Source organism: Dermacentor variabilis, chromosome 5 (assembly GCF_050947875.1).
Source record: "Dermacentor variabilis isolate Ectoservices chromosome 5, ASM5094787v1, whole genome shotgun sequence".
Taxonomy (NCBI): Eukaryota; Metazoa; Arthropoda; class Arachnida; order Ixodida; family Ixodidae; genus Dermacentor; species Dermacentor variabilis.
Window position 1 is genome coordinate 71,444,061 of NC_134572.1, and position 27,055 is coordinate 71,471,115.

General features: G+C 42.0%; 1 protein-coding gene across 3 annotated transcripts; it reads left to right on the forward strand.

The window, feature by feature from the left end:
• Window positions 1-1,879: 1,879 nt before the first annotated feature.
• DPCoAC (dephosphocoenzyme A carrier) lies at window positions 1,880-25,166 on the forward strand. 3 transcript variants are annotated; one of them, XM_075692815.1, is made up of 8 exons: window positions 1,880-2,095; window positions 3,620-3,687; window positions 3,803-3,952; window positions 7,960-8,068; window positions 9,338-9,527; window positions 12,847-12,963; window positions 15,972-16,123; window positions 21,537-25,166. In XM_075692815.1, exons 3-8 carry the CDS (start codon window positions 3,839-3,841, stop codon window positions 21,872-21,874), a joined length of 1,020 nt encoding a protein of 339 aa, XP_075548930.1. In that variant the 5' UTR covers window positions 1,880-2,095; window positions 3,620-3,687; window positions 3,803-3,838; the 3' UTR covers window positions 21,875-25,166. The 3 variants fall into 3 exon arrangements, with proteins under 3 accessions (XP_075548930.1, XP_075548929.1, XP_075548931.1); XM_075692814.1 differs by lacking the exon at window positions 3,620-3,687 and having other exon boundaries at window positions 1,881-2,095; XM_075692816.1 differs by lacking the exons at window positions 1,880-2,095; window positions 3,620-3,687 and adding an exon at window positions 7,240-7,300 and having other exon boundaries at window positions 3,816-3,952.
• The last annotated feature ends 1,889 nt before the right edge of the window (window positions 25,167-27,055 follow it).

Consider the following 27,055-nt stretch of genomic DNA (forward strand, 5'->3'; position numbering starts at 1 on the left):
GAAATGGGCACCCTTCCGCTCGTGACGGATGGGAAAGGCAGCGGTAAGTCTATGGCCGAATCAAGGGCGGTATGGAAACTGTTGGACACGCGCGAGCTCTCGCTCGTGCTAATTATGTGACCTGACGTATGCACCAGTCACCTCAAAGGGTGAGCTCTTTGGCGTAGGCACGAGAAACATATGCGTGCGATCGTGGCCTGATATAACAGTTGGATTGGAGGGCTGTGCTCTGAGTCAGAGGTTCGGTCCCACCATCGGACACTCGAATTTTATTTTCGTCGAAAAGGCCCGAAATGAGGAGATACAGGAAATTATATATACCTTGCGCAATGTGTCTGGGCTGAGGAAAATTATGCTTCGTATATAAAGGAAAGGCGCCTTTAGTTACGGCGCTGGTCGAAGGTTATGAGGACTTACAAAAATGAAGGTTTATTTACATTAAGTATACAGGAATAGTAGAAACCAAAATAACAGTAAAATGCCATCGTTACGGCCGGCAGCAAATCGGACCCTGCGGCCCGCGGCCAGAAGAACGCCTTTCTCTTCCCGATGTTTCTCTTGCTTATAACCCCATCAGTTCATCGGGGTCAAGTCATTTTCAGCCACTCGCCGAGCCCTTGCAGGTGTCTTCATGTTCGTCCAATCATCAGAGCCCGTGCAAGTGGCGTCATGTTCGGCCAATGGGGACACTTCGTGGGCTCTATTCTCCGATGGCTTACCTCCGTCCGACGTTGCCTCCCCGCCTGGAAGGCGCTCATCTAGACGGGAGAGGCCATTCTTGAACGACGTTACAGTGCTACGAGGCAGCTTTTCTCGGGAAGAGAGTCAACGACCTCGAACCTTGTCAGCTTCCAGTTGCGATTTCGGGAAGCGTCACGCAGGGGGAGACAAAGCTCCACGCGCGCCACACGAAGGTGGAATAGCCAATTAACCCGTTTGACGGGTCCGATAGCGTGGTCGAAGCCCATCTTCGCGGAGTTGCGTTCGAAGAATTCTTGACCGATGCTAGTTAATGGTCCCTGTCTCGAAGTCAACGCCGGAGCGGTGCACTGTCCTTTAAGTTCTGCACCGTGGGAGTCATTATCGTCATTCATGTACGTAGTAGCGGGCTCCGAGGCGGAAATACGCCTTAGATATTTTCAAAATCTCTCAATAAAATTTTGCGCGTGCGACAGAGAGAATTAGAGGGTCCATAAAGTAAATAATAATAAAGCAGAGAAATAAATAAATAAATAAATAAATAAATAAATAAATAAATAAATAAATAAATAAATAAAGAAAGAAAGAAAGACTGAGTTCATGAGTATGTCTGCTTGTTTTTTAGTCTTTGCACTTTCCTCATTGATCCAGGTAGATAATTCCCTGCTAACCGCACGAGGAAACAAATCCTGGTTTTGTTCTTGTCAAGGACGCACACACGTACCGTCTTTCGGTGCCGTGCGCTAACCTGTTTCCACGCCGTATTGTTCTACCACGTCCTATATCCATGAGGTAGCACGCACGCACGGAGCGATTACTGCCCTTTCCTTAGTTCTTTCTGCGACTTATCCGACATATTTTTTCAACAAAGGTGCCGATCTGCTAAACACGCCGCATTGATTAGGCAATGGAGGCGCTTCACTGCCGTCAGCACGGCGACCTTCTCAAACCTGTGGGAAAAGGACTTAAGGTGTGGCGATCATAAACAAGAACAAGCCGTTATCATGGTTAAAGCTAGCTGACGTTCGTATCATGCCCGAAGTGTTTGGACAACTCTACGTTTTCTACGCCGCTTCATTGAGCCAAATATATATGCTTGAAACAACCGCCAAATGACGACATGGGTGTGGTTTAATGACGTCAGCTTTACGTTTTTCCGGCAATCCCAAAAGGACACTCGGATATGCCAGTAGTGTGCTAGTTCCGGTCGGCAGCGTAGCATCGTTTCTGTTTAGCACAAGTTACCGTACTTCGGCACACAAGTGTACACGCTCAACGTAGAGCACGTGTAGCCTGTGCTGTTTTTCCACGAGTGAGAAGACCTTTGCCTGGCCGTGTGCTGACAGAACTGCTGCTTCGCGACCTTGCTCCCGTAGAACATTTTACCTGTACGGATGTGAGTAGTACCGCTGCCTTACCTGCTCGTCGCGGGTTCGTCGTGTCGTGCTAATCTGAAGATAAAATGCTCCGAAGCAGTCAGGCAGTTATTTATAAAGCATTGACCCGTCGGTGTGCCTGGTCTGCGCACTTCACCTTTGGATGCGCTTGAGAAATTCTTGGCGTTTGTTTCGTGATGTGAAGCGTAAAATTGGGTCGTCGGGAGATTTCGTGTTCATGTAATACGTTATATCACTGTACTTCCTTACATACTTAACACATATTCAGTAACTGCACAGCCTTTTTTTTTTTTTTGTTCGTGTTTCAAGTGACTAAACTTGCCCGTGCTTTTACTAGTACCACGGATTTATAACGATGATTCTACATATTGTTGAAACCAACAACGTGAGCGAGTTTCGGAAACTTGAGTCTCCAAATATATATGCTGATCAGTGGGAAAGTGTACGTGCAGATTATAGGCAGCAGTAAAATTAATAATAGAAAAAGCAATGCACAGTTCGTTTTTCTTGCCTATTTCTTAGTTTTGAGCCCGTTAAGAAATATATTACTAACGCGTGTTACCATTGAGCACACACAACAAACAACAAAAAAGTCAGTCATTATTAGTCAAAGAAAAGGTCTGTATGCTGCTGAGGTGCGTTCTAGTTTATGCACCCTGCACTCTGGTCTTCTGATAATGCATCTCATTTGATGCTGTAGGAAATTATGCCCGATATATTTGACTAAAATCAAAACTTCCAGTACCTGGAACATCCAGTACCGGCGTCGTTTCTTGCCCAAATTACGTAACACGATGTAAGTAGGTGATGAAGCATTCACTCAATTCTCAGAGACATTGTGCACTTCTTTGTTGGCATAATTGGTCTGCACGCTAACATTTTGTCGAAAAATTACATGCATGTGTCAGTGCGACCGTTAGAATGCTAGTGCTTGTGAATTATTTCTTCTTGGTGCTTAGCATGTAAAGAAGGAAACGTCAAGTGAAGAAGTGCTTGTCATGAAGCTTTGCTTTGACATAACTTGGAGATTTAGAAGGCCTTGTAATGACTGTGCAAAAGCACACAATGCGTTATCCAAATTATGCAGTGCTTGGATTTTACTGAAGACACTATCATTATTTTCTGTCCATCTCGAGCTCTGTCCTGAGTGTTAAGATGGGTAGCCTTGCCCTGATACCTCTGTAGTTGCTTTCTGATGTTATTAATTTCTGCAGTGTGGTGTTCTTATGGGGGAAGAAGGCAAGAACACATTGTTTGATGAGTGTTAGGTGCATGTTACAGAAGCCAAAGTGCTCTAAATTAACCCAGAGCCTTCTGCTGCAGCATGCTTGATAGGCCAGGTGTGATTTTAGCACACAAGGTCAAATTATTATTATTAGTTCCTTCAAAATATATGTGTGTAACTGTGACAAGATGTGCAAACGTTTGAAATATTCAATGCCTATGGTGTTATGGATGGATGGAAGAAGTATGCACATATGCACAAAATATTTACATGTAGCGGCACATTGGCATACATGCAGGATGGTATGCTAACAGTTCATGCAAGTGGCCTGCCTCAACATCAACTTCATCGCTTTCTCTTCCATGGGTGACCTCCTCAAATTGCTCTATAAATTGGCATATTTGTGTCATGTGACTGAAATTAGCAATATTTTGACTGTACCATGCAGAAGGGAAGTAACACAGCTCATTGATTATTTCAGGCTTAAGAACTGAAGGGGCCTGAATGAAATTTTGGCATGAAATTAAAATTTTTGCCAACACTAGACCGCAGTGCACATGATGAAAATTCAAACGATACTGAACCAACACCTGATGCATTCAGCCATTGGGATGACGAACCACAGTATGAGGTAAGCAGTAGTGTAGTATATCATGCTATTAAATATTTGGTTTATTTCATGAGCCATAGACCACAACAGCTAAATGTCTTTTCCGCTCTCTGTGCCCTCTACAAAACAAAGTCATGTGATCTTTATGGCTACAGAGTTTGTGTATTGCAGAAGGCAGAAATGGCCGTCACTAAGGTTTTGCTCGTGGCAGCAAGGTCAGTTCAAATTCTCAGCTCCGATTGACCTATAAGCCTCACCAAACAGGGGCTTCTGAAGTGTATTTTGAGTGTGGGGGCCGGAGCTGAGGCACATTTCACCTACACAAGCTTGCTTTTATCATTGTGGAACCAAGGCTTAATTTACTGTATTAGAGGGGGGGCTGGTGCTCAGGGCTAGGGAACCTGTGGCGTCTCTCTCTCTCTCTCTCTCTCTCTCTCTCTCTCTCTCTCTCTCTCTCTCTCTCTCCCCCCCCCGATTCAGGAAACCTTGATGCCAACATTGATTCTGTCAACGAGGTGCCAATTTGTCTTGTTGGTACAGTAGTTCACACTTTGGTATGGAAGGCCCGAACTCTAGGCTGCTGAGGAAAAGGAGTTAATGAAACAGCAGCTGCTAGGCTCATTGTACTGGGCTGAATACTGTATTACCCGAGTATCCTTGGGTTCCGCTGATCACCAGCATTGCCTTTCAAACAAGCCAGCACTGCACTGATATAGATTTCATTGCATCACAGTGCACTGATTGGGAATTGCTGGATATGAGTGTGGGCACCTGTACATACTAAGGCTAACAATTGAAAAGCACAACAGTGAATAGGAAGAACCGGGGAGGTGCACTGGTGGAGGTTCTGATTTTTCCTTTCTTTTCTGCCCCATATGTTGTTCCATAGAACTGTTTAAATTGTACTGTGGTTTGGTTAAACTAAAACAGATGTAAATGTGTTTTTTTTCTTCATTCCTTTTCAATTATTTGCCCTGTTCAAACATCTTCACTTCTAAACAAAGTGGCACAGGAGATATACCATTAGCTTTAAAGCTTAAATGATGTGGAACAAGCTTGAAAGCTTCTTTCTTTTTTTTGTGGGGCATGCTTATCTAATTTCGAGGACTACTTAGCACATTCTTATTGTTTTCTCCAAGTGGAATTATAGTGGGCTAACATTTGTGTAAAATCAAGAGGAAACAATGCAATTATTGTTCATCTACAGTCTACAAATCTGTCATTTTTCTAGGCCTATACATCACTTTTGGTGGGCAGGATGCTGTGCTTAGCAGAAGTATGGGGTGATGTAATGTATGGGTGATGATGTATGGATTGGCTTCACCGCGCATTTAAGCATCTAAATTCTTAGAAGGAGCTTCCTGCACCTTGCGAATTTGCTGTTTTCACCATCCCTGTGCTTCAAGTTGTGAATTAACTATAGCCTTTGCAATGCAATATGCTAGCCTCCTGGTTAGCTCAAATGGTAGAGCGACCGCCCCAGAAATGCATTAGTCCCATGTCAGAACTTCTTACTAGGAAAAATTTTTCTTCAACTGCGAAACTCTTTTTGAGAAACCCGTAAAGGTTTCCTTTGTAGCGTCATGCTACATAGGGTGGATGACAATATTTCTCTTGCATGAAGCTTCCTTCACTTTACAGATTTCCACAGAACTTATTTGCCATGTAATTACCACTGCCCACTACCTTATTCGCTCTTTTTTTTCTCCTGAGTTATTATTTGTATTCTTCACAGTAAAGTGTTTCACCTTTGTGCTCTGGCTTCTGGGTTCCGGGCCTACTACCTGTTTCCTTTTTTTTTGTATATAGTTGTTTATTGGCAGCCACATACAAATTTGAGGGCAACAAGAAAGCTCAGCAACATACACGCCATGATATGCTGATGCCACAGTCAAGACTCTAATGGTTCCGCTCCCTCTCCCCCTCCCCCCCTCTCTCTCTGTTTTTGTTAGACTTCATGAGTATGGTAGTCTTATCCTTTGTGGTCACTTAATGGATCTGTGCATAAGCTTACCCACCATGATTAGTTAAGAACACTATGAAAAACTGAGCAACAAACATAGCAGGTTTAAGGTTATCACACACGAAAAGGGCACAGCGACTTTCTGTGGCGCATGGCTGTTGGGACAAATAAATAGCACTCTGGATGAGGTGAAAAACATATCACTTCTGAATGTAATTGGCTGCAGTGCTGTGAGTTCAAGTGTGAAAAATATAAAGCATAGTCATTCGTGTCTGCAGTGATTGTAGGGAACAGTGTGATAAGCAGACTTTGGATTAGGAATGGCTGTTTACAAAAAAAAAAGGAGAAATACAGGAAGGGCATTTGCATGCCTGAAATAGGAGGGTACAAAAAGCATACAGAAAAAAAGAATAAACCAGTTGGAAGTCAGCATCATGCTTTTCTCATTCATTGTCTAAGTTTGTTTGCCTTTCTGTTATTAATAATCGTGTCACACCAGCTAACTGAAACTTGCACAGATCTGTCTGGTGATGGAAAAGAAAACAACAAAGCAGCTTGCATTGTTGTTTTATAGCTCTTTTCTTCTTCTGACTTTTTTTTTTTTCTGTTTCTAACTAAACTTGTGTAGCAGTAGGTGATGCAGCAGCAAGATAGTGGTGTCTGTGAGAAAAGCTAGTCATTTAATGTTCTGCTGCTGATTGCAAAGTCATGAACTTGTGTCCTGGTCATTGCAGCCACATTTCATTAGGTGCAGAGCAAAGAAATCTCTTTGCTTTTGTATTTCAGTGTACTTTAAATAACCTTTTGTGATGAAAATAAAGCTGGAGGCCAAGATTGCACCATCCTTCCGTAGTCAGGGTGTAGCTTTAAGACATTAAGCTCAACCAGTCAACCAGTGATTAAGATTGTACGAGCTTATTATGGTGCTTTGAGCAAGCTAGGCAGCAATCAGCGTGGCAAAATTATGAACAAAACTGTGACTTATACGTAAATGTGTGCATAATTGTGAGTTTTTCTATTATAGGCTACATAGCAGAACGGGTATCTGTTGCATACTTTCACATTCAACATAACACAAATTTCATCCTTGCACTTTCCTAGCAGAACTAATCCATTTTGTTTGCCTGTTCTCATTTTAAAAATTTGGTTACTGGTAGTAGTTACCAATGCAAGAATATTATTATGCTAAACTAATGCAACTATTAAAATAAACACTGTATTTAAGAACATAACTTTACTGGCATGATGCAGGAGGAGAAAGGAGCACTTTGACAACATTAATGCAATTGCTGACCCTGGATTTTATTATTTGCTCATTTCGTGTTTCTCCCGCCCTTCTGGCTAGGTTTGGAGACAACGCTTCCCTAGGCTGATCTTTTCGTTCAATGGCTGAGGGAGAAGTTACGGTAAAGGCAGATAATTTTGCAAACACTGCTTGCTTTCTTCCACCTCTGGGCACATTTCTGACTTCTTAGCAATTCCCTTTTCACTGACCTTACAAACAACTTGCACTGACTGACTGGCATGCTATAAAGGATTCAGTGGAGGCTACCTTTTAGGTGTGTGCAGCATGTTAATAATTGCTCAACAGAATCAAATAGACACTTTATTTGCCACAGCAGCTAACTCAACTAATTAGTTGTTCCTTCCAGTGAGGGAGAAAAAAAAAAGCTTTCTTTTTATAGTAGACTGACTTCAACACCACTGTTTTATCCTCTCGCAACCTTATTAGCAGTATGCATGGTAAGACAAACACCTCCACTGAATTACCCAACTGCTGACATAAAACTTCACTGGTTACGTTTACTTGTGTCCAGTACATGCAAATCGGCCTCCAAAACGTGACTAATTCGTCTGCGATGCTTGCTGCTCGTTAAGCTTTCGAAGCTTGTACAGTGTGACTTCCAGTGCTCTGTGCTGAATGTTGCAAACAATTCGGACTTCTCTTTTTCTTTTTTTCCCTGTTCACTTTTTATATAACTGTTCAGCTTGTATGTTGTGGCACTGTCCTTTCATGAATATTGCAAATAGTCATGATCTGTTTTATTTTCCTTCTTATTTGCAGATAACGAATCGAGATAAAGTTATCACTTCGTTCATCGCTGGGGCACTAGCTGGCTCTCTCGCGAAGACGGCTATAGCACCCCTTGACCGCACAAAAATTAACTTCCAAAGTAAGATGTACACTTTTATGGTGACCTAGTACTACATACTACTGATTCCACAGTCGGTGTGGCATGCCGAGTCATGGAAAAGCCACTAATGAGTTACTTTTTTATCATATAATTTCTTGCTATTGACTGAAGTTTGTAGTCAGGAGTTCCTCCTCTCTCTTTTTTCTTTATGCATGCATGTGTAAATATTTAGCCTTGTACAACAGTTTGATTGTTACTTGATCTGTAATCATTTTTAGGCTAGCTTCTTAAATTATATAATCTTACAAAGGCTTTGCCTTGTGAGGAGAGTTTTTGCTAACTCTTTTTGCATCTCCTGCATTTTAGGTAGCCTGAATGTTCTCTATTTGCTGCTGAAAAAAGAAATGAGGGAAAGGGGCCTTGTTTAATATCTCCTTGGTTCGGAAGCTTTTACACAGTGTCATTGAAGTTGCCTCTAAATGCATATGCTTTCCCGAAATAGTACTTTTTAGCATGTTTTTTTGCCATGCATGTTCATCATGTTTTAAGTTGTGCTTTTTGTAGTCTGGATGAACATTGACCATGAACTGTATGCCCTGTGCTCAGCAAAAAATGCCTCTTTTTTTTTTTTTTTTAATTCTGTGCACTTTCAGCGGGGAGGGTTGCTGTTTTTTATGTGCTCTTTTTACCACTTTGTCCTAACACTTACTTGTTCCTTTGTTAGCTTCCTTGCCTCAAGGCTATATTTGATGGCGCCTTGCGGCCCTTTCTCAGGCTGACATCGTTTCCCCTGTTCCACGTGCCTAGTTTAGATTACCTCCTTGGTGATAATAGCTTATGTAGTGAGGCCACCTGAATAGTGCTGCCTTATTTTGCATATTTTATTGCACATCATCTAGGAAATCCCTACATCTTCTTGCATAAGAAACTGAAAGTCCCAAGGCCTCTCTATACACAAAAAAAAATTAAATAAACACTGAATAGAAGTGGTGATACATTCACATGAGAATTGCAACATCTACCTGGGATTTTTCAAACATGCTTTCACTGGAAGTGAACTTAAATAAGGATCAGATTTTTCACTTATTCATCTGGTGTATGGTCACTGGTGGCAGTAGCTTTAAAAGTCTGTGCGCTTCACTGTAGAAAAAAAAATAATGATGGAAAAAGGGAAAATCAGAAGTAGAAAAGAATGCTTGGGAGCATGTCCCTAAATTTGGCAGTGTGCTTTGTCTAAACTAACATCTTTATTTTGCACTTCTTTATTTTCCGTCCCCCATAACATTGTACTTCCTTGCCCGATTGCAGTACACAATGAGCAGTTCTCGTTTCCCAAGGCGATTAAGTTCCTGGTCAACTCGTACAAGGAGCATGGCCTATTCAGTTGGTGGCGAGGCAACACAGCCACCATGGCAAGAGTTGTCCCCTTTGCCGCGTGCCAGTACGCTGCTCATGAGCACTGGAAGATCATCCTCAAGGTGGACACAAACGAAAGGAGGTGAGCTGTCAAATTTGCCGGTCAAAAAGACAATTTTGAATAGGCGCTTTTGCTATGCTATACTACAATTAAAACATAGCAGGCAACGCTATGGAGGTTATACAACATGGTGCTGTCATAGAAGTCTCACTCCGTGTGTTTCGCATAGAATTTGGTTTTGATCTGCAATGTTTTCTACGGATGAAATAGTTCGGAGCTTCCGACTTCACGGAAAGGAAATTAAAGTGGAGTCCACTTACAGCTTAATGCCTTTGCTCTGCTAATGTAAAAACTGGGCTAATTGGGAAATGAAAGCTCGTTGTTTCAAGCTCAAACATTATTTTTGCCCGAGCCGTGGTATCAGTATCATTCTTAAGATTTGCCCTGGACATTCATATTTAATCCTGAAACCAGTGACACAAAGACAGACTTGTACAGCAGAAACAGCTGTTTTAAACATGCAATACCACTGAGCGTCAGAGTAATAAGCAAACCTTATTGGCTGTACATAATTTGTGTCTAATTGTGAGTGGACTCCTGCTGGCTTGGCTCTCTTTCAGAGGATAAGGATAGGTACACTGTGTTTTTATTGGTGGAGCTTGTTTGTAATTTTTAGCCTGTCACTGACTATAGTTTGTAAAGAAATAAATGTGAGGTTGTCTTTCTCTGAACACCTCCAAGTGGGTCTCATCGATTTGCCATCCTGGACTGTCCAGGACTGCCCGAGACACTGCATATGTAACGTGCATTAGCTGAAAGCACCGCCTTGGGCAGTCTGGGACTGTCAAGGACTGATAAGGACTGAAGAGGCCCACTGAGCGATGCTCAAAACATGGCAGCTGGGGACATTAGTACCTTGGCATTTTCAGTGTCCGTAGTATGCCAGAGGATGGCCTTCGAGGTAAGTTTTCAGTAAGTGCAGGGGGTGGGATATGGACACCCAAAGAGGTGTGGATAATGGCAAATTTGCATTTTTTTTTCTTGACAAACCAAGCAGTTAAGAGTGCCAAGTGATATGTTGAATGAACTGGACTGTAATATGCCACCTTGCTGTGAAATTTGCTAGGAAACAAAGCAGTAGTAAGCACAAAATCTTCAAAATTTTAAAAATGTTTCCAGGGAAAAGAACACAGGTCACTATGGAAGGTGTAGTGTCATCTCTTTTGCTGTCCATCATCACCATGTGTCACATTCACTGCTGCTGAGGTGCCGATGTCAGATAGGTTAGGTTGCAAGTCACAAATGGTATGTGTTCTGATCATAGGCAGGACTATGCAGCTTGTAGCTACCACTCAGTGACCCTTTCACCTTCAAATAATGTTGGGTAAATGACCTACTCTGCCTGTAGCTGTCGTGACATGTTTGCAGAAGGTGTACTCATGACTCCTGTAATGGCTTACTGTGAAACTCGTCTCTGTATGAGTGAAGGCCAGCATCGCAATCCATTGTGCAAAAGCACAGTGTGTAGAGAAAGGAACTGAATCAGAAGGAGAAGGATCCTTAGAACTAAAGCTGTTTTAATCGCAACCTTCCTCCTAACATTAGACTTTCAAAAACTAGGGCAACAGTACTTAGTATATGTTCATTTTCAAGCAGAGGAGTTGTGGAATGCAGGTTTTGCAAGTTATGCAATCCAAAGGTGTGGGTATCATGCTGTCTCCTATTTATATGCGTAGAGTTGTGTTTTGTTACATTCGATCCACGGTGGCGCCACTAACACCACTAACACTAACGCTGCTTACCCATCTAACAGAGAGCGCCACTGAAGTGGTTCCAGGCATTCGTGTATATATATCATGCCAATAAACAGTGCCGGGACACTTCGTTCGTTGCCGGCCCAGCCGAAGGTTGCGTCGTTCCTCTCTTCTCGACAATATGGGCTTGATTATACATTCTAGATTACCCTGAGACAACCGCACATGTTTGAGAATGTGCTACACTAAATGGTTATTTCATGCATGCACTTGACTAGGCCCGTCTTACTATGTGTGGCTACAACATTTGAGATGTACAGGCACTTAGATATTGCCAGCACATCTTGTGTGACCTGAGACACTTCTTGATGTTGATAACTTGGTGTTTATTGAATACCTTTTAAAAAGTGCTCCATGTTTCAATATGTTATGTGCTGGAAGAGCTGTATGAACAATCATGTTGTTCTAACATCCATATTATCTAATAACAGGCACAGAAGGTCACTTTCTATTTTGTTAATAAGGAATACTGTGCTAAATAAATTTCAAAGTTTGCTAGACTCCACAAAACTTCTTTGTGGATGTGCAAAATTGTATTAAGAAATATGCACCTAGAAATTTGCAATGTGCTACCTGCTAAACACACGTTTTTGCCAGTTGGCACTAGATAGCAACTACAGTCAACTGTTACATCCTATGTATTGCTCTGGCGTAGTTTTAATGAAGTCTTACACCCATATGCCATTGGAGAAAGGCCACATTTGTTGGTGTGATTAAAGAAAAGGAAAAGAAAAACTTACTGGGGCACATTTTTCCTGCAACAGTAATTGTTATCATGTCAGTGTGTGTGTCTGTTCATTAACATGCAGTTTGCAACTTGGTTTTGTTCATGTCAGAGATGCTTTGCATATAAAAGTACAGCTGATACCAAGGTGCAGAGCTTTAATTTTGCAGTGCAGCCTATATTTAATTTCACGCACAGCAGGCAACGCTGTGGAAGCTATGTACGTAGTGCGGTCATAGAAGCCCCACTCCACGCACTTCTAAATGTAGTTGTTCTTCACTTGCCACGTCTTCTACAAAATAGCTACTTTATATATTATATGAACAACAACTTGCAGTCACGAGTTTATGTCAAGTCACATATTGTGCACATTTGTACTTCTAGTAGGCAACATATTATTTAAAAGATTCTGACCTTGGAGATTGTTCTTGAGCGACGTATGTTTTGGTCGCGAGCGCAAGTCGTGCGCTGTGGCGGCTGGTCACAGAAATGTGTCACCGCGCTTGTTTGGTGGTAAATAGTTTTGGATTGCCGACACCTTGCACGTAATAAGTACATCATACTTTGCAACGTAAATGTATGAGGCTTAATTTTACATCAATTTACATGGTGTGCACCTAGTATCTTTCTTTCATATGTGATGCACTACTTTTTGGTCACGGATGTCAACAGCCTAGTTTTCATAGCGTTGCCTGTTATGTATGAACCAGAGTATAGAATAGTGATTATTGCTGTGGAACAAACGCACACCTTCAAACAGTCAACACTTCCTGGAGTGTGCGTATGCGACTGCGATAACTGATGCTACTATGTTGTTCCATCTATAGATTGTGTGCTAATAACATAAACTTGGGCTTGCCAGGAAGAAGCACTACTTCAAGACCTTCCTTGCCGGCTCCTTAGCTGGTTGCACAGCATCAGCATTGACATACCCCTTGGACGTTGCACGTGCAAGGATGGCCGTCTCCAGGCCAGAGAGGTGATTATAGCCCTCTAAGATTGCAATTTTGCAGCGAAGCTTGTGATGGTTTTCATGTGGTGAAGGCCGGCCTGTGACGAGGTTGTTGATTTCAAGTGTATATGCAATACAATGTATGTTGGAGCCCTGAATCTGCGTTAAAACGTAATGATCAGTGATTATGAAATAAAAGTTACTTTACGTGTATCTCATTCGAATAGGACGACTTACACACTCATTTTTTTTATTGAGTGCTCATCCATAAGTTTTGTTTGTCATGTCGTATTATACCAGCTCTACCTTGGAGGTTAGCTAGGAGTTTGTAGAGTTGCAACGGCGAAAGCTGACACTGTGATAATGCAGTGCAGCCTGTATTGAGGCCATCACTAAGAATGACCAGCCACTTTCATGCTTTAATGAAGCAGTTATGTTTCATTGAGGCCGCGAGCCAGCAAACACAGCCCCCTAGTACTGCCGAAGGGTAGTCGGAACTCGCTTATACAGCTTCGCTGTGTATGTTGTATCAGTTGTCAGTTTGGCATACATCTGTGAAGGATTTTTTTTTTATGCCCTGCTACCTGCCAAAAGCAGTGCTTACAGATGCTCCACTTCTGGCATTTTACTTGTGATGGCTACCAATCATGAGTAGTGTGGTTACTGTATATTGCATCAAATTAGCTGGAGGCATGTTTAGCATGCTTGAAAGCAAGCTTTGCCCTCATGCACTTTTATCTAGATACATCGGAATGCAAAAATTGCTTTACACAGTATCCAATGAACTTTTTGATGTGGATTGTTGCATTTAAGTGGGGGCAGATTTTTTATGGTGACTGTCACTCTTTCAAGGATTACAAATAATCATAGCTTCCCGGTTCACTCACTCCGGCTGACGGTGATAACAGGTGCCAGAGAGAGCTATTGCTTAGTGGAAAAATGAATGCCTTTCATCGCGATGCCAGTGCTACAGCCAATCAAATTGTCGCATAGGCAGTTAGAAGTAGGTAAAAGCCAGAAGCAGGAGAGCTGATGGGCCATACGTTAGCCCTACTTTTAAAGGGAAGCTTTGTTTTCTTATCTGCATTTCAGCATCTTGTGGTGGTGGTGGTCATCGGCTGTGTCATCGAGTGGAAGCTGTCACTATTGGGAATATGATCACATTCACAAGGTTTCATCTGACTTGGCACCAGATGCATTGGTGTATATGGCCAACGGCATTCTGGCACTGTGCCTGGGTTGATATCTTCGCACAGTGTCAGGAATGCTTTCGGTTGTCTACTTCGATGCACCCGATACTGGGTTATGGAAAATCTTGTGAAGGTGTTGTATCGCTGAAAGTTATCAGTCAACAATATCGGCCCTGAATAAAACTTGCCTTTGTCTGCAAGACATGCCACCGTGGCTGATGACCATCTTGGGACACATTCGTCGCCAAAAACCACGGGACATTTCTTACCGTGATGGGTTGTTTGGTCTTGCTGACTCGTCAAAGGATCACTTGCACTGATTATCACAGTGTATAGGTCTACATGATTTTTTTTTTTACTTCAAAGGTGTCTGTTCTGTGACAGCATTGTATGTTGCTCATTTTACAACTTGTCTTGCATTTTGCTTGCGCGATGAGTTGTAATTCCTATTATACGGCTGGTCTTAAGTCAAAGGATGCATGATATGTGATGGAGCATGGGAACCATGCTGCTGGAAGGCAGTCCGGTATTGACAAAGTTCATGTGGACTGCTGGCTGAAGCAGCACATCGAGCTGCTTGCTATGAATTGGATGCACCATGTTTTCTGGGTACGGAAGAACAGAAAGCTGTCATTGTTTGTAAATAGTGTACGTGTATATTTACTGCAGAGCTATATTATATAATGCATTTTTTAGTAATTACTGTCTTTCATTTCTCATTTTTAGTTTTTCAATACAATTCCCATAAAGTTTACCCCGTATATTAAATGTATTATTAAAATTACTACCTTCCTATGTTGCTCTGGTTTTTCAGAAAAAAAGTGTGTTTAGTATGCAAGTATTATGCCGTTTACATTATGCCATTTACAGAACTGTGATGTCTGTTTTTGTACTTATTTACAGATTTGCAAGCTTGGTGCTTCAATGTTTTTTAATGGATTGAGTTTTCGCAGTTTACATAAGAGAGTTGAGGTTCTAAATGAAAGTTCTGTTTCCACTAGTCGATAGAATTTTATGTTACCTAAATGTAGCAGATTTAAGCAGATTACAAATAAAGTAGATTTATGGCAGCAGTCTGTCAGTGGTTTTCTAAAGAGAGCCTTTCAGTGTTTATACAGTAACTTCCTACCAAGATTGGAGTTGACCCTGAGCAACAGCTTCCTTCTAATCCAGCTGGCAGGTGTTGTCTGTGTAGTCTGGTGCGTTGCATGCTATCAATACGATTATGCTTCAGGCACAGCTTGACGCACAAACTATGGACTGTTTGCCCATGCACTTTATTGCTCCCTCTCTTTTTTTTCTTCTGTATCGAACTTAACATTCTTTACCTGGCAAACTCTGTATGAGGACACTAGGGCATCGCGTTGGCAAAAACTTCACAGCCAGACCTCTTCTAGAATGCGGTTGAACAAGTTCGTGGTTGTGTGGTAGCCTGTGCAGTGCATGGCAGCTTTGCATCAAGTGGCTCCCATTAGTTGAGACTCCTCTTTACTTGAACTGATTCATTGTCCCCTTGGACTCTGAATTGGATTTTACCGTAGTACTAATGACACAATGGGGGTATGCCACTAATGATACCATTACAAAAATGAATTGCACTAAATAATAATAAAAAAAGATGATGTCACATATGTTAAACATTTCTTAACATGGTTTTGTATTTACTCCTAGTTTTGACCTTGCTGCAGTAAGAGAGGCGTAGGTGCCACTGTATAATGCAAACCCTCTGTGTCAGCTGTTCATGTTATCTGAAGTTCAGAGTGAAAAAGCATGCACTGTCTCACTGGCTGCTGGCGTCTCTTGCTTCACAGCCTTGTTTCTTTAATTCTTCCTCTACACCCGCAGGTATCGAAACATAATTGAAGTGTTTCGGGAAATCTGGAATAAAGAAGGCCCGAGGCACTTGTATAGAGGGTTTTCACCCACGATGCTTGGTGTCATCCCGTATGCTGGTGCTAGTTTTTTTACGTACGAGACTCTGAAGAGGCTAAGAGCAGGTAAAGATTTTTCCAGTCTATGGTTCTGAATGCATGTTACACTTATCCATGCTTTACCATTCGAGGTATTCAAGGTATGTGTTCAGAATGTTATTTAGAGCATAATGAGCACCGCATCAAGTTTCTCTTAACAGATTGTTTTGACAGAAGTGTTGTGAAGTAGTGGCAGCAAGCATTTGGCACTTTTAAGACCGTAAGCATGAACTGATAAGTTCCAAAACCAATGATTGAAGATTGTTTTCTTCTGTATCTACGTATACATATATTAGATTGTCCATTTTAATGAAAAAATACTTAAATATCTATTTTGGTAGATATACTAATTCAATCACATCAACAGCATCACTTCAAGATGAACACTACTTCCAAAACAGATTGTAATGTTATGTTAATTAACAAAATTCCACTAATTAACTTTGTAATTGATCTTTTCAGATAGTAAAACCAGGATAATACAGCGATTCTGCTCCAATTCTTTTCTTTGCACTTCGGCACTGATCCAAAAAGCGCTTTGCCTACATTATCACCAAAATGGGCCAGTCATGAGCAGTAGGTGATAAGACATAAATGCCATCAAGTGAAACGAATCGCTGCATATGCTCGCCTGTTTCCCAGCTGCTCAATTGAAGCTGAGGCGCATTGAAGTAATATTAATTTAGCAGAAATCCTTTGCTTTGCAACAATTCCAAGTAATATGTCCTCAAAGTCCATGACTAATGGCATTACTGTCCCAGTTAACGTTTACTAGTACTCTGTTTACCACAGTGGTGATCATCGTTGACTGGAACATCAACGCATTTAGCTTTGGATTCGGGTGTCTTATTTCGCTGAACTGCTGGCACAGAATTTCTGATAAATGAATATTACTTCATTACTGCTCGGCTTCATTTCGGCAACTGGAAAATGTGCTCGAAAGTTAAAAATTAAAAGGTTAATTAGATAAGTTTGGTTTATTACCTAACATTGCCTTGCAATTTGTCTTGAAAGTAGTGGCTGCCTTCTCAAGTGCGACAGAATTGAAGTGCGACAGAATTGTGATATCTACCATGGGATAACCTTACTGAGGCTGTTTTGATTAAAATTTAGCATGCCAGGACTTCTGTTGCTATAGACTTCCATTAACTTGACGCTGATTCAATTTATTCTTTGCTTAATGCTATCCTGCCGAATGGTCCTAACCTACAGGCTAGTAGGGGTAGAAATTCTGAGGATCGTGAAGGAACTTGAGAAGGAGCCGAGGACTGTGCAATGAATAATGGAACACCAAATGATTGATGTGATGTTGAGAGACAGGAAAGCGACAGTATCAAATAGGGAGTAGGTGCTGGTGTTCTAGCTAAAAGACAGAGGAGCTTGGCACATCATATAATGTATAGAGCACTTAACCGTTTGGTCAGTTAGGGCACAGTCAATCTTGATATCAATGAACAGAGATATAACAAATTGAAAGCAAGGTTTAATTGTTCATGCCTTATTTCAGCAAGTATTCGGTTGCTATAACAAAATGGAAAATAGTAGATCCGAGATAATATCAGCTGCAGGAAAGCAAATGTTTGTTAGCTGCAGGTGAAAGTACTGAATTTTCTGGTAGCAAAAGTGTGAAGCGTGGGCGTGTGTGTTTTGGCCTATGACTTTGCTTGGTTGGCCCACAGCTGGTGAGCCAACATGCCAATCTCGTGTGATCACACCGACCATGTGATTGCATATTACCAATAGTGCAAAAGCATGTTTCTAATTTAGCATTGCTCACATGCCAGGAAGCCGGCTACATGGTGGGCGGCACGGAAAGCCGCCACGGGGCCATCAAAATTGGCAGGCAATCCTTTGCTGGCCTGTCTGAGGCTTCGTCACCGGATTCGTCACCAATATCAGCATGCACACTTACAATGATTGTTGGGTATAGTGAAAAAAGTTTGTGTCGGATGCGACTTCGTCATGATGAGGTTCGACTACAACAGAACGGAGGTCAAGGGGAAAGAAATCACACAAGGGCAGCCAATGATTAGGTGGTGTGGCGAGATCAGAAAATTCGCAGGCATAGGATGAAGTTGGCTGATGCAAGAGAGGGTAGCTGGAGATTGCTGTGAGAGGCCCCCACCCTGCAGTGGACTAATAGACCGCTGCTGCTGATGATGACAAGACAGAAAAAAGGAACGAAAAAACAGTGTGTCTTGGTGGCTCCTCAGATAAGCCTACTTTTCTGCAACTTTTCTTGCTGTCTTGCCTCGGTGAAGAATGCCCTTTTAAGCTGTCACTGAAAAACTGGCCAAGCTTCTTTGGTCTGAGTGTGCCTCTTAAAGTCAAACGTACACCTTCCAATATGGACACCCTAGTGCCTTCATCACTTTTTGTACAAATAACTGTCACAATTGTGCTTTATGCTTGTGGGGTCTGATTGTGCTCTCTCTCTGTAGGAAAATAGCCAGTATGCATTAGTGCGAACATACGAAAGGGGCATTTATTGCTTCTTCTATACAAGAATGCCAGCTAGCCGCACTAAAAACAAGGAATAGTGCCTCGATGGAACATGCTGAGGAATCGAGGAAGTTTAACTTGCCATGCGAGGCTACCTAACGAATGTTTGTCCATTTATTCTGGACGCAAATAACGATTTAGATCATTTGCAGGTGCAGTTAAAGATTCTAGCACCCCCACTTGCCGCACAAGAACACATAGAACTTGGTAGCAAAATTGCCAAATGTCCGTCAGACATCATGACTGTTCTAATATAAGTACCACTACTAGTAACTAGCACTAGTAACTAAGTAACCAGGTTACTGTGCCAAGTTTGTTTCAAAATTATTAAATGTAATGGCAATTAAGTTTTACTACTTCTTAAAGTTAATTCTTAAAAGTGTGAGCTGTAAGCAGCTGGAAACTCCTTAACAAGCTGCAGCACTTGTGATGGCTGCATGAGGTACTTACCAAAACCACCTATCCTGTTGGGAAGGACACCTAAAGTGGCAAGGCGCTTCTGTTGTCTACTAGGGCGTACCTGCTAATTCCCTAGAATTTGTTGTGAAGTTGACGAACTTGGGCATGTTCTGCGATCTTACAACTGTTGCGTCAAATTTTACAAAAATATTTTATTCATGAAAATATGTTAAAAGGTGCTGAAGGATGGGGCAAGCGAGATTGAAGAGCATGCAACAAAAAAATTGCAATGGTGTGTGCAGCACCCTTTTGTGGCAGGTCAAGACGTTAAGCAGAGGGCTACTTCCTTCGCACAAATTTCCTCAAACGTCTTCCTGAAGCAGGCTAATCGGCATAAGCAAAGTCACTGAAAATGTCACTGTGATCTAAAAACACTGCATTGCTTCTAAGCCTCTGCTTTAGCTTGTTGCTCTCAAGGGGCCCTGCAATGCAGCAGGGAAAGCTTGTTGAGCGGCACTGACAGCATCGCCTCGATGTTGTGATCACGTGTACTTCACAGACAGAATGTGACATCTAAGTGTGGCGCCATGATCATTGGTTAAAAATGTAATCAATTTACGTTCGTGCAATATTGTGAGTACTGCAAAAGAAACTACAGGATTACGTTTTACGACCATTTGAAGCGTTGCACAGCCACGAGAGAGGTTTTGCAACCACGCAAAAGATGCGCCAACATGCCGAGCACTTTGGCGCACCTATGGCAGCCTTGAGGAAGCTGTTCTAACCATTAACGTCGTGCCATGACCTCCAACATCAGACAGTGTGCTGCTCGATGACAGAGGTCATGGGAATGCCATCGGCAGGCTGAGCAGGCTAGGCAGGCTTGGCAACTTTGGCACACCGACTTCCGCTAATGCCGTGCTGCTATTGTTGCCACCCTATGATGTCATGTGAGAATGAAATGTGGCATTTAGAGCCATTAAAATTTGAGTTGAGAGTAGCTATTATTTTGCATGTACTTTGAAATTTCTGACCGATAACTTGGCTTTGTGTGTGTTACCATAACTTCTTTTGCTCTTTTTTGCTTTAACATGCTGAGAATATGTCTAGAGCAAATATGGTGGCTTGAAGAAAGTGTTGCAGGGCCCCTTTAATGTGCTGTATCTAAACTTTAATAAGTGCAAATAAAAGTGTGTATTTATCCCATGACATATGTGTGCTTAGGGCAGACATAAACAAAAAATGCATGCTGCTTCCTTCCTCTCATCCCTCTCCTTTTGTCATATTCATGAGTATTGTTACAAATTTTTTAATGTTCACAGGTTAGCAGGTATGCTGGGCGTGTAGTCAACTTTTCTAGATTTTTGGTTTTCTTACTGGTTTCCAAGCCATTTTTTTTTCAGCTACAAGGCTAAGTTCTAATGCTACATGATTATGACCGATGTGCCGAAACATGGGGGGTAAACTGGAGAAATCATAGAGTTTTTTTATAAATTTACTAGAGGGAATTCTGGTGCTGCGACTGTTTAGTTACCATGGGAATGATGATCAGTACATGGATTTCTCTAACTTTCATGCTTGTGGCCTTGAACATTCTCATTGCATTATTTATAATGCTTGCTAAAATTTCGAAGCTGTTCCAGTTTCCTAACACGGTGGGGATTAATAAGTATTTGTGTGCACACATCACGATTGTGAATTATGGATTTATAATGCATTGTTTTGTTGAAAATGGTTAATCTGCAATCACAAGGCCATTAGAAGCCAGAACGATAAAGTTTAGGCAAATCCATGCACTACCCATAATTACCGTGCTAGCTGAAGTGCCAAACTTGCAGCTCCCATAGACACTAGCTCCAGAGGTCCCTCTACAGTCGATTCCTGTTAATTCGACCTCTGTTAATGTGACTTTTCGCTTAATGCAAGTGCACTGGCAAGTCTCGGAAAGAAACCGTACGGTGATGTAGGAGGAAAACTTGCTTAGTTTGCACGCAAAAAATATGGCGCTTTGGGTAATGAAACCCCCGCCAGTGTCACCTCATGTGAGCAGTGGTTAGTAAAAGCTTAAACATGGAAGACATTCAGCAGGCGGCGCTACTGATTCCTTAGGCGGCAACAGTAACAACAGCAACCTGTTCTGCAGCGATGGTGACAGCTTTCACTGTGCCCTGGGTGGTCTCTGTGGGCCAGTGACTGACGACTATATATATAGTTATTATATTACTGTATTGAAGCAGTCTGTCAACTATTACAGACTACTTCAAGCAACATAATACATTTGAATCAGTTCATTTTGGTGCCATTTATTTATTTGACCTTTTGGATAATTCAGCCTAAACTTGCTGCCCCACAGGGGTTGAATTAACAGGAGTGAACTGTAGTAATGTTTGTAGGAAACACCATGGGACATCCCTTCTCCATTTAATCTACACTTTTGAGCGCATCACTCATTATCGTGCATGTGTATTAACTAGCCCACCTTTCAGTTCTACTGCTCTAACAATTACTTATCAATCTATTCCTCTCTTCCTTTCAACAGAGCAGACAGGATCGACAGAACTGCACCCGATCGAGCGCTTGATGTTCGGTGCAGTAGGTGGCCTGTTCGGCCAGTCATGCTCCTATCCGCTGGACATTGTGAGAAGGCGGATGCAGACTGCTCCACTCACTGGACAGAACTACACCAGTGTATTGGGAACCCTCATCACGGTCTACAAGAACGAAGGCCTCATTGGTGGCCTCTACAAAGGACTGAGTATGAACTGGATTAAGGGACCCATCGCTGTTGGCATCAGCTTCATGACGTTCGACATCAGCTCACAGGCGATGCAGAAAGCGCTGGCATCGCGATTTTGGACACGATGGCGCAGTGTCTAGGCCTGCTTAGTTCTTTTCCAAGGATTTAGGTTTGTCTTTGCTTGACTTTGTAACGACCGTGGCAGTAGTATGAACTGGCTCTAGCTGTTGTTAAAACATTGTTTGGTTGCGAGTTGTAGCTTGGTGCCTCATGTTATGAGAACCGATCCCATGGCTTACAGATTACACTGATGTTCATTCCAAGCTTTAGTTGTAGTGGAACAAAAAGCTTTTTGCAGAGTTGCAGTGAAGGAATGCTTGTACTTAGTCAGGCTTAACGACATCTATGTTTTGTGACTGGGGATTGCTGGATTATAGGTGAATATATATCCCTGCCGCATTGCTTCCCAACATCTCACCGTTTCTTGTTAAGGTAGTAATGCAGCTGTGATAGCCATGAAGGAGGGGCAATAACCTTCCTCTAGTCCTTCAGCTTTTGTGAAGCTTCATAGCCTCAACTTCATCAACAATGACAACACAGTGAAAAGTTGGGTTTTACACCATAGTGTATCAAGTCAGCCACTTCTTACTTTGGTACATTTTAATTTAGCACACTTTTTACGAGAAATAATGCTACGTGAACTTAGGTGATCCATTGGCATAGGAACTTGTGGAACGGCTGCTAACCTGCTAGTTAATCACTTGGTCTGCAATCTCTCTTGAGACTAAAAGTTGAAATTGGATAAGCTGCACATGTTAAAGGTCGTGCGGCTCCTAAATCGCAGTGATGCATAATTCTTTAAAGCAGGTAGCTGCATAAAAATAATAGCTCCTTTGATTGTACTCCAAGCAGAAGATGTGGATGGTTGGGAGATTAAATTTGCAGATAAGCGTGATTGCCATACTGAGGGCATCGTGCCTTGGCAGTCACATTCTCACTTTTAGCTGCCCAAATACATCCCTTGTGTGGGGCGCTGGTCGAATGCATTTGACCCTGCTTTGCCATCTATTTGGGTAAATATTTTGAAGTTGATGGGCTATCACTGTTACACTGTTTGATCTGACTACTTTCCTATGTAGCCAAGGTTGCTGTCCCACACTGCTGCTAATGAAGCATTTTTTGTACTGGCGTTAGATGTGCACTCCCAAAGATCATTTAATGCTATCAGCATTGGGTATCTCTACCCCCCTGTGGGGACGAAGAGCCACTGCCACTACATGAAGCTACTAATTTACCATGGGAACAACTCAATGATAGCTGCTTTGAAAACGGAAGCCAGCTGATCATATTAATTTCCCTTAACGGTCGACCATGAGTTCAGTAACAGTGGCGTTCGGCAAACGCTGGAGATGCCAGCATTATTTTAAAACAACTAGTAAGTTTGTTTCTTTTTATCCTAAAAGCTGTGTTAATTACTGAATGTAAGATACCTTTCTTGCATAAATGTCACGCCATTACCAGCATCATGCAATCATAAATACTGCATGAGGAGGGACCTTCGAAGATGAGGGGAAAAGATAGTGATCATAACGCAACCTGGTGATGCTCAATGCAACCATATTAATGGACTTGGAGCAGGCCTTTTCAGCACAGCAAAATGGGTGATGCATTACTACGGTGCACTGCTTCTAGACTCCGGATTCACGCATGCTGGAATAGATGTGTTTGTTCTTTGAGGCCATAGGGACATGCATTGCTGTAGTGCATTCGCTTGTCGGACCTATAGTCCATTGATCCATCTAGCTACTCTTGTTGGAACGTCTCTGTGCCATCCACGCTTCTTGCCATAAAGAGGTTAGTTTTCCCTCCATGCTTAGCCACATGGTGTCTGAGCCCACTGCACTATTGAAAGGAGAAATTAAATTAGGGGGGTGGGTGGAAATTTCGCTTAGTGTCTGCATAATTTTTCCGTATATAAAGCAAAATGCCTTCTCAGATATACCCCCTTTCTGAAGTAAATGTTATGTTAGTATAACTATGGCATGCCCCTAGCATAAATGCAATGGTACAATGCATTGATCTAACACTGCACGAAATTAACAAATATTGAGGGCCAGAGTGAGTTTAGGCAGTCAAATGCATACCACGTCAGCCATGGAGAAATAGATTTTTGTAGCTACTAAATGACCATCGCCTGCACTGAAGTTCTTTGTAAATATATGCAAACCACATGCAGAAGGCAGCGCCTTGTGCATGTCCAGTTTTAAGCCATGTTGAAGCAAAGGATGCATGCTAATGAGGTGTGCCATACAGTGTGCTTCACTTAAAAAAGAAGGTTTGTCTTCACGCTTGAGTTTTGTTCTAGGGCACAAATACAGCTAGGAATCTTTGCGTTTGTATTCCTGCATTTGTGTGCAGCGAAGGGCATTTTTAAACTTTTAGGTACACTTATTATACTTGGTCATTGTGCACCATTGACCTGTGAGCTAACTCCCAAGTTAGATTAACATTTTTCTCCAATACTGGCACCCTTGCGCCATAAAACAACAAATTCATTAATTCATTGCAATACTGGCAGAAAGAAAGCAGCTTTGGAATTTTGCATCGGCACACAACGATGGGCTTTGGGAGACTTTGGGTATCACAGGGGCTTTTTATAAATTCTCTCTCATAGTTGCTTTGCCAGTCGTGGTGATGTTTGTGTGCTTAACACAACTGCTGCTTCCAGTAGTAAATTGTGTCATGTTAAGGCAACGGTCATAATGTCGATCAGTCGATTTCAAAAGCCAGCAGAAGTGAACATTATGAAATGGAGCACAGTTCACATCAGCATTATTTTCACATCACATACTTCTAGAGTACATAGACATGATACCTGTCATCCCTGTAAAGTGTTGTGGTAGGCAATATGTCTTGCAAAAGTTAAAAGCATGCCTAAAGTGATTGATTGATAAAAAGTATGGACGGAAGCTTCAGTGAGCGGAGTGTGTGTGTACAGTTGCTGTAAGTGTGAAGAGTGTAGCGGCATTATCAGTAGGCCCCTGTTACATTTGACATAAGTTAAAGACTGAGGTTACAGCTTTGGAAGTATTGCTTGGTCCAAAAGAGTGCAATGGCAGATACAGTGCCTTGATTCACACGAGTCAAACAATTTGTGGTGCTGGCGAATCCGTCCTCAATGGGCCAGTTCGATAATCTGTCTGCTTGTATATATCTGACTTTGTCAGAAATGTAAAGTGTTATAGGGGGCTCAATGTGGGGAAGCCTGGCTCCACTTTTGTCAGGATTGTATAGTGTTCGAGGTTTGTAGAGCTGGTAAAGTGTAGGCTTTATTACAGAACTGCTGCATTGCATGGAATGTCTGGAAAGTCAGTCATCTGTGCATATTATCTAGGTTGTTGAAATAAAGTTGAAGAAAGTTATTGCCTCTGCTTCTTTGCCCTTACCTACATTTCTTGTTGGGAGCCATCCTGCATTGTAGAGGTGGTTAACAGGTTTTTTAATGAACAAGTGTAGTGTAAACAATGCACATTTATGATTAACTAGGCTAACTGTAAGTGCGTTGCCCAGTGCCAAAAGCCCTCCAGATTCCAATACGTGCTTATAGCAAGCAGGTAGACATGCCCCAGACGTGAGAGAGATGTGTTTAATTGGTAAATGTTCTGACAAGCAATATTTGATTTTATGACAGTAGAAAGATTGAAGAAGCAGTAAAGAAACCTGAAATTAACAGGTAGGGGACTTTGCACTGGCACACAAACAAGATGTATGCAGCTCATGATAAGCAGGGCAATGTCGGCAACAATTTTGATAATGTATTAATGGCAGCAGAAGAGTTTTATGCAATATTGTACCATGGAGAGGCACTAAGCCACAATTAGATGCAGCTGCAGAGAGGAAGTTCAAGTACTGTGTAAATAGGGGTGAAGTTGGAAGGTTTCACAAGATGCAGTCGAGAGAAAAGTAGCAGGAGCACAAAGAATAACAGTATAGTCGCAGCCTTGCACTTGAAAAGCTTGTGACGCTTTATATGCAATGCCTCGTGACTTGCATGAAAGAATGCAGCATAATGTTATTCGATAAAGAAGGAGACTTTAAGGAATTGAATAAAAAATTCTGGGGTTTTACATGCGAAAACCATAATTTGATTCTGAGGCACACTGTAGTGAGAGACTTCGCATGAATTTTGACCACTTGGGTTTTTTTAACGTGTACACAAATGGGTGTTTTTGTATTTCACCTCCATTGAAATGCGGTCGCCATGGTTGGGATTTGATCCCGCACCTTCGGGCTTAGTAGTGGAAAAGGAATTGAATAAATAGGCCCGTTAGCTTGCTTTTGGGTTGGTGTTTCAATCAACCAAGAAAACTTTAAAAAGAGATATCCAATGACAGATCACGTCCACGTTTTCAACCAAGGAGCTGAGCAATCTGCTGTAATATAACCAATCCCTCTATACAGTCTTCTTAGACCATGAAAAGGCATTCGGTTTAGTACAGATACCAGCATTCATGAATGCTTTGAATATTCATATGCTGCAAATAACAGATAATCAGTGGTCTATTAGAATCATGCTGTCGAAAACAGCAGGAAGTTGGGTAATGTCATGAGGAAATTCACAGGCTGAGGACAGAGTCTGCTGATGCAAGACAGGTGATTGGAGATAGCTGGGAGATACATTCATTGTGCAGTAAACACGAAATGAGCAGAATGATAAAATAGGCCGAACTGTTACACCATCACTGCGCAACTTTGCGCCTTTATCACTCCTTTTCTCATCTTCGAGAGCTGCTGCTCCATTCTGGCTCATTACCTTCTCATACAGTCCCTTCTCATATAACCTTCTCATATAGTCCCTTGGATAATTTGCAGGAATTGAAATGTGAACGTTTTAGACATTCTACTTGCCTAAAGCTTGGAAGCACCAAGCAGAAATTTTCATTAGTACCTTTAAACTGCTATTAATGCTTATTCTTACCTGTAGAGTCAGATCTGCAAGGGCAACATACTGCATTTACTCGAATCTAGGCCGACCCCGATTCTAAGCCGAACCCCCAAATGTCCGAAGCCAGAAAAAATAAAACAAAAACTTACCTCTAATGTAAGCAAAAAAAAAAAAAAAAAGGACAGCGTTCACAAAATGAAAACAGCATTTATTTAATATGAACATGCCGAGCTCACTCGACACCATTACCGCTGCTAGCCTCGTACGCTTTTGGACGCGTGCAAGCTTGCGTCCGTGTGCCTGCACGTGTGCAGACAGTGCGGCATGGCTTGTACACGTCGAAGCGCGGCGCAATCTCGGTGGACAGCTCCTCTCT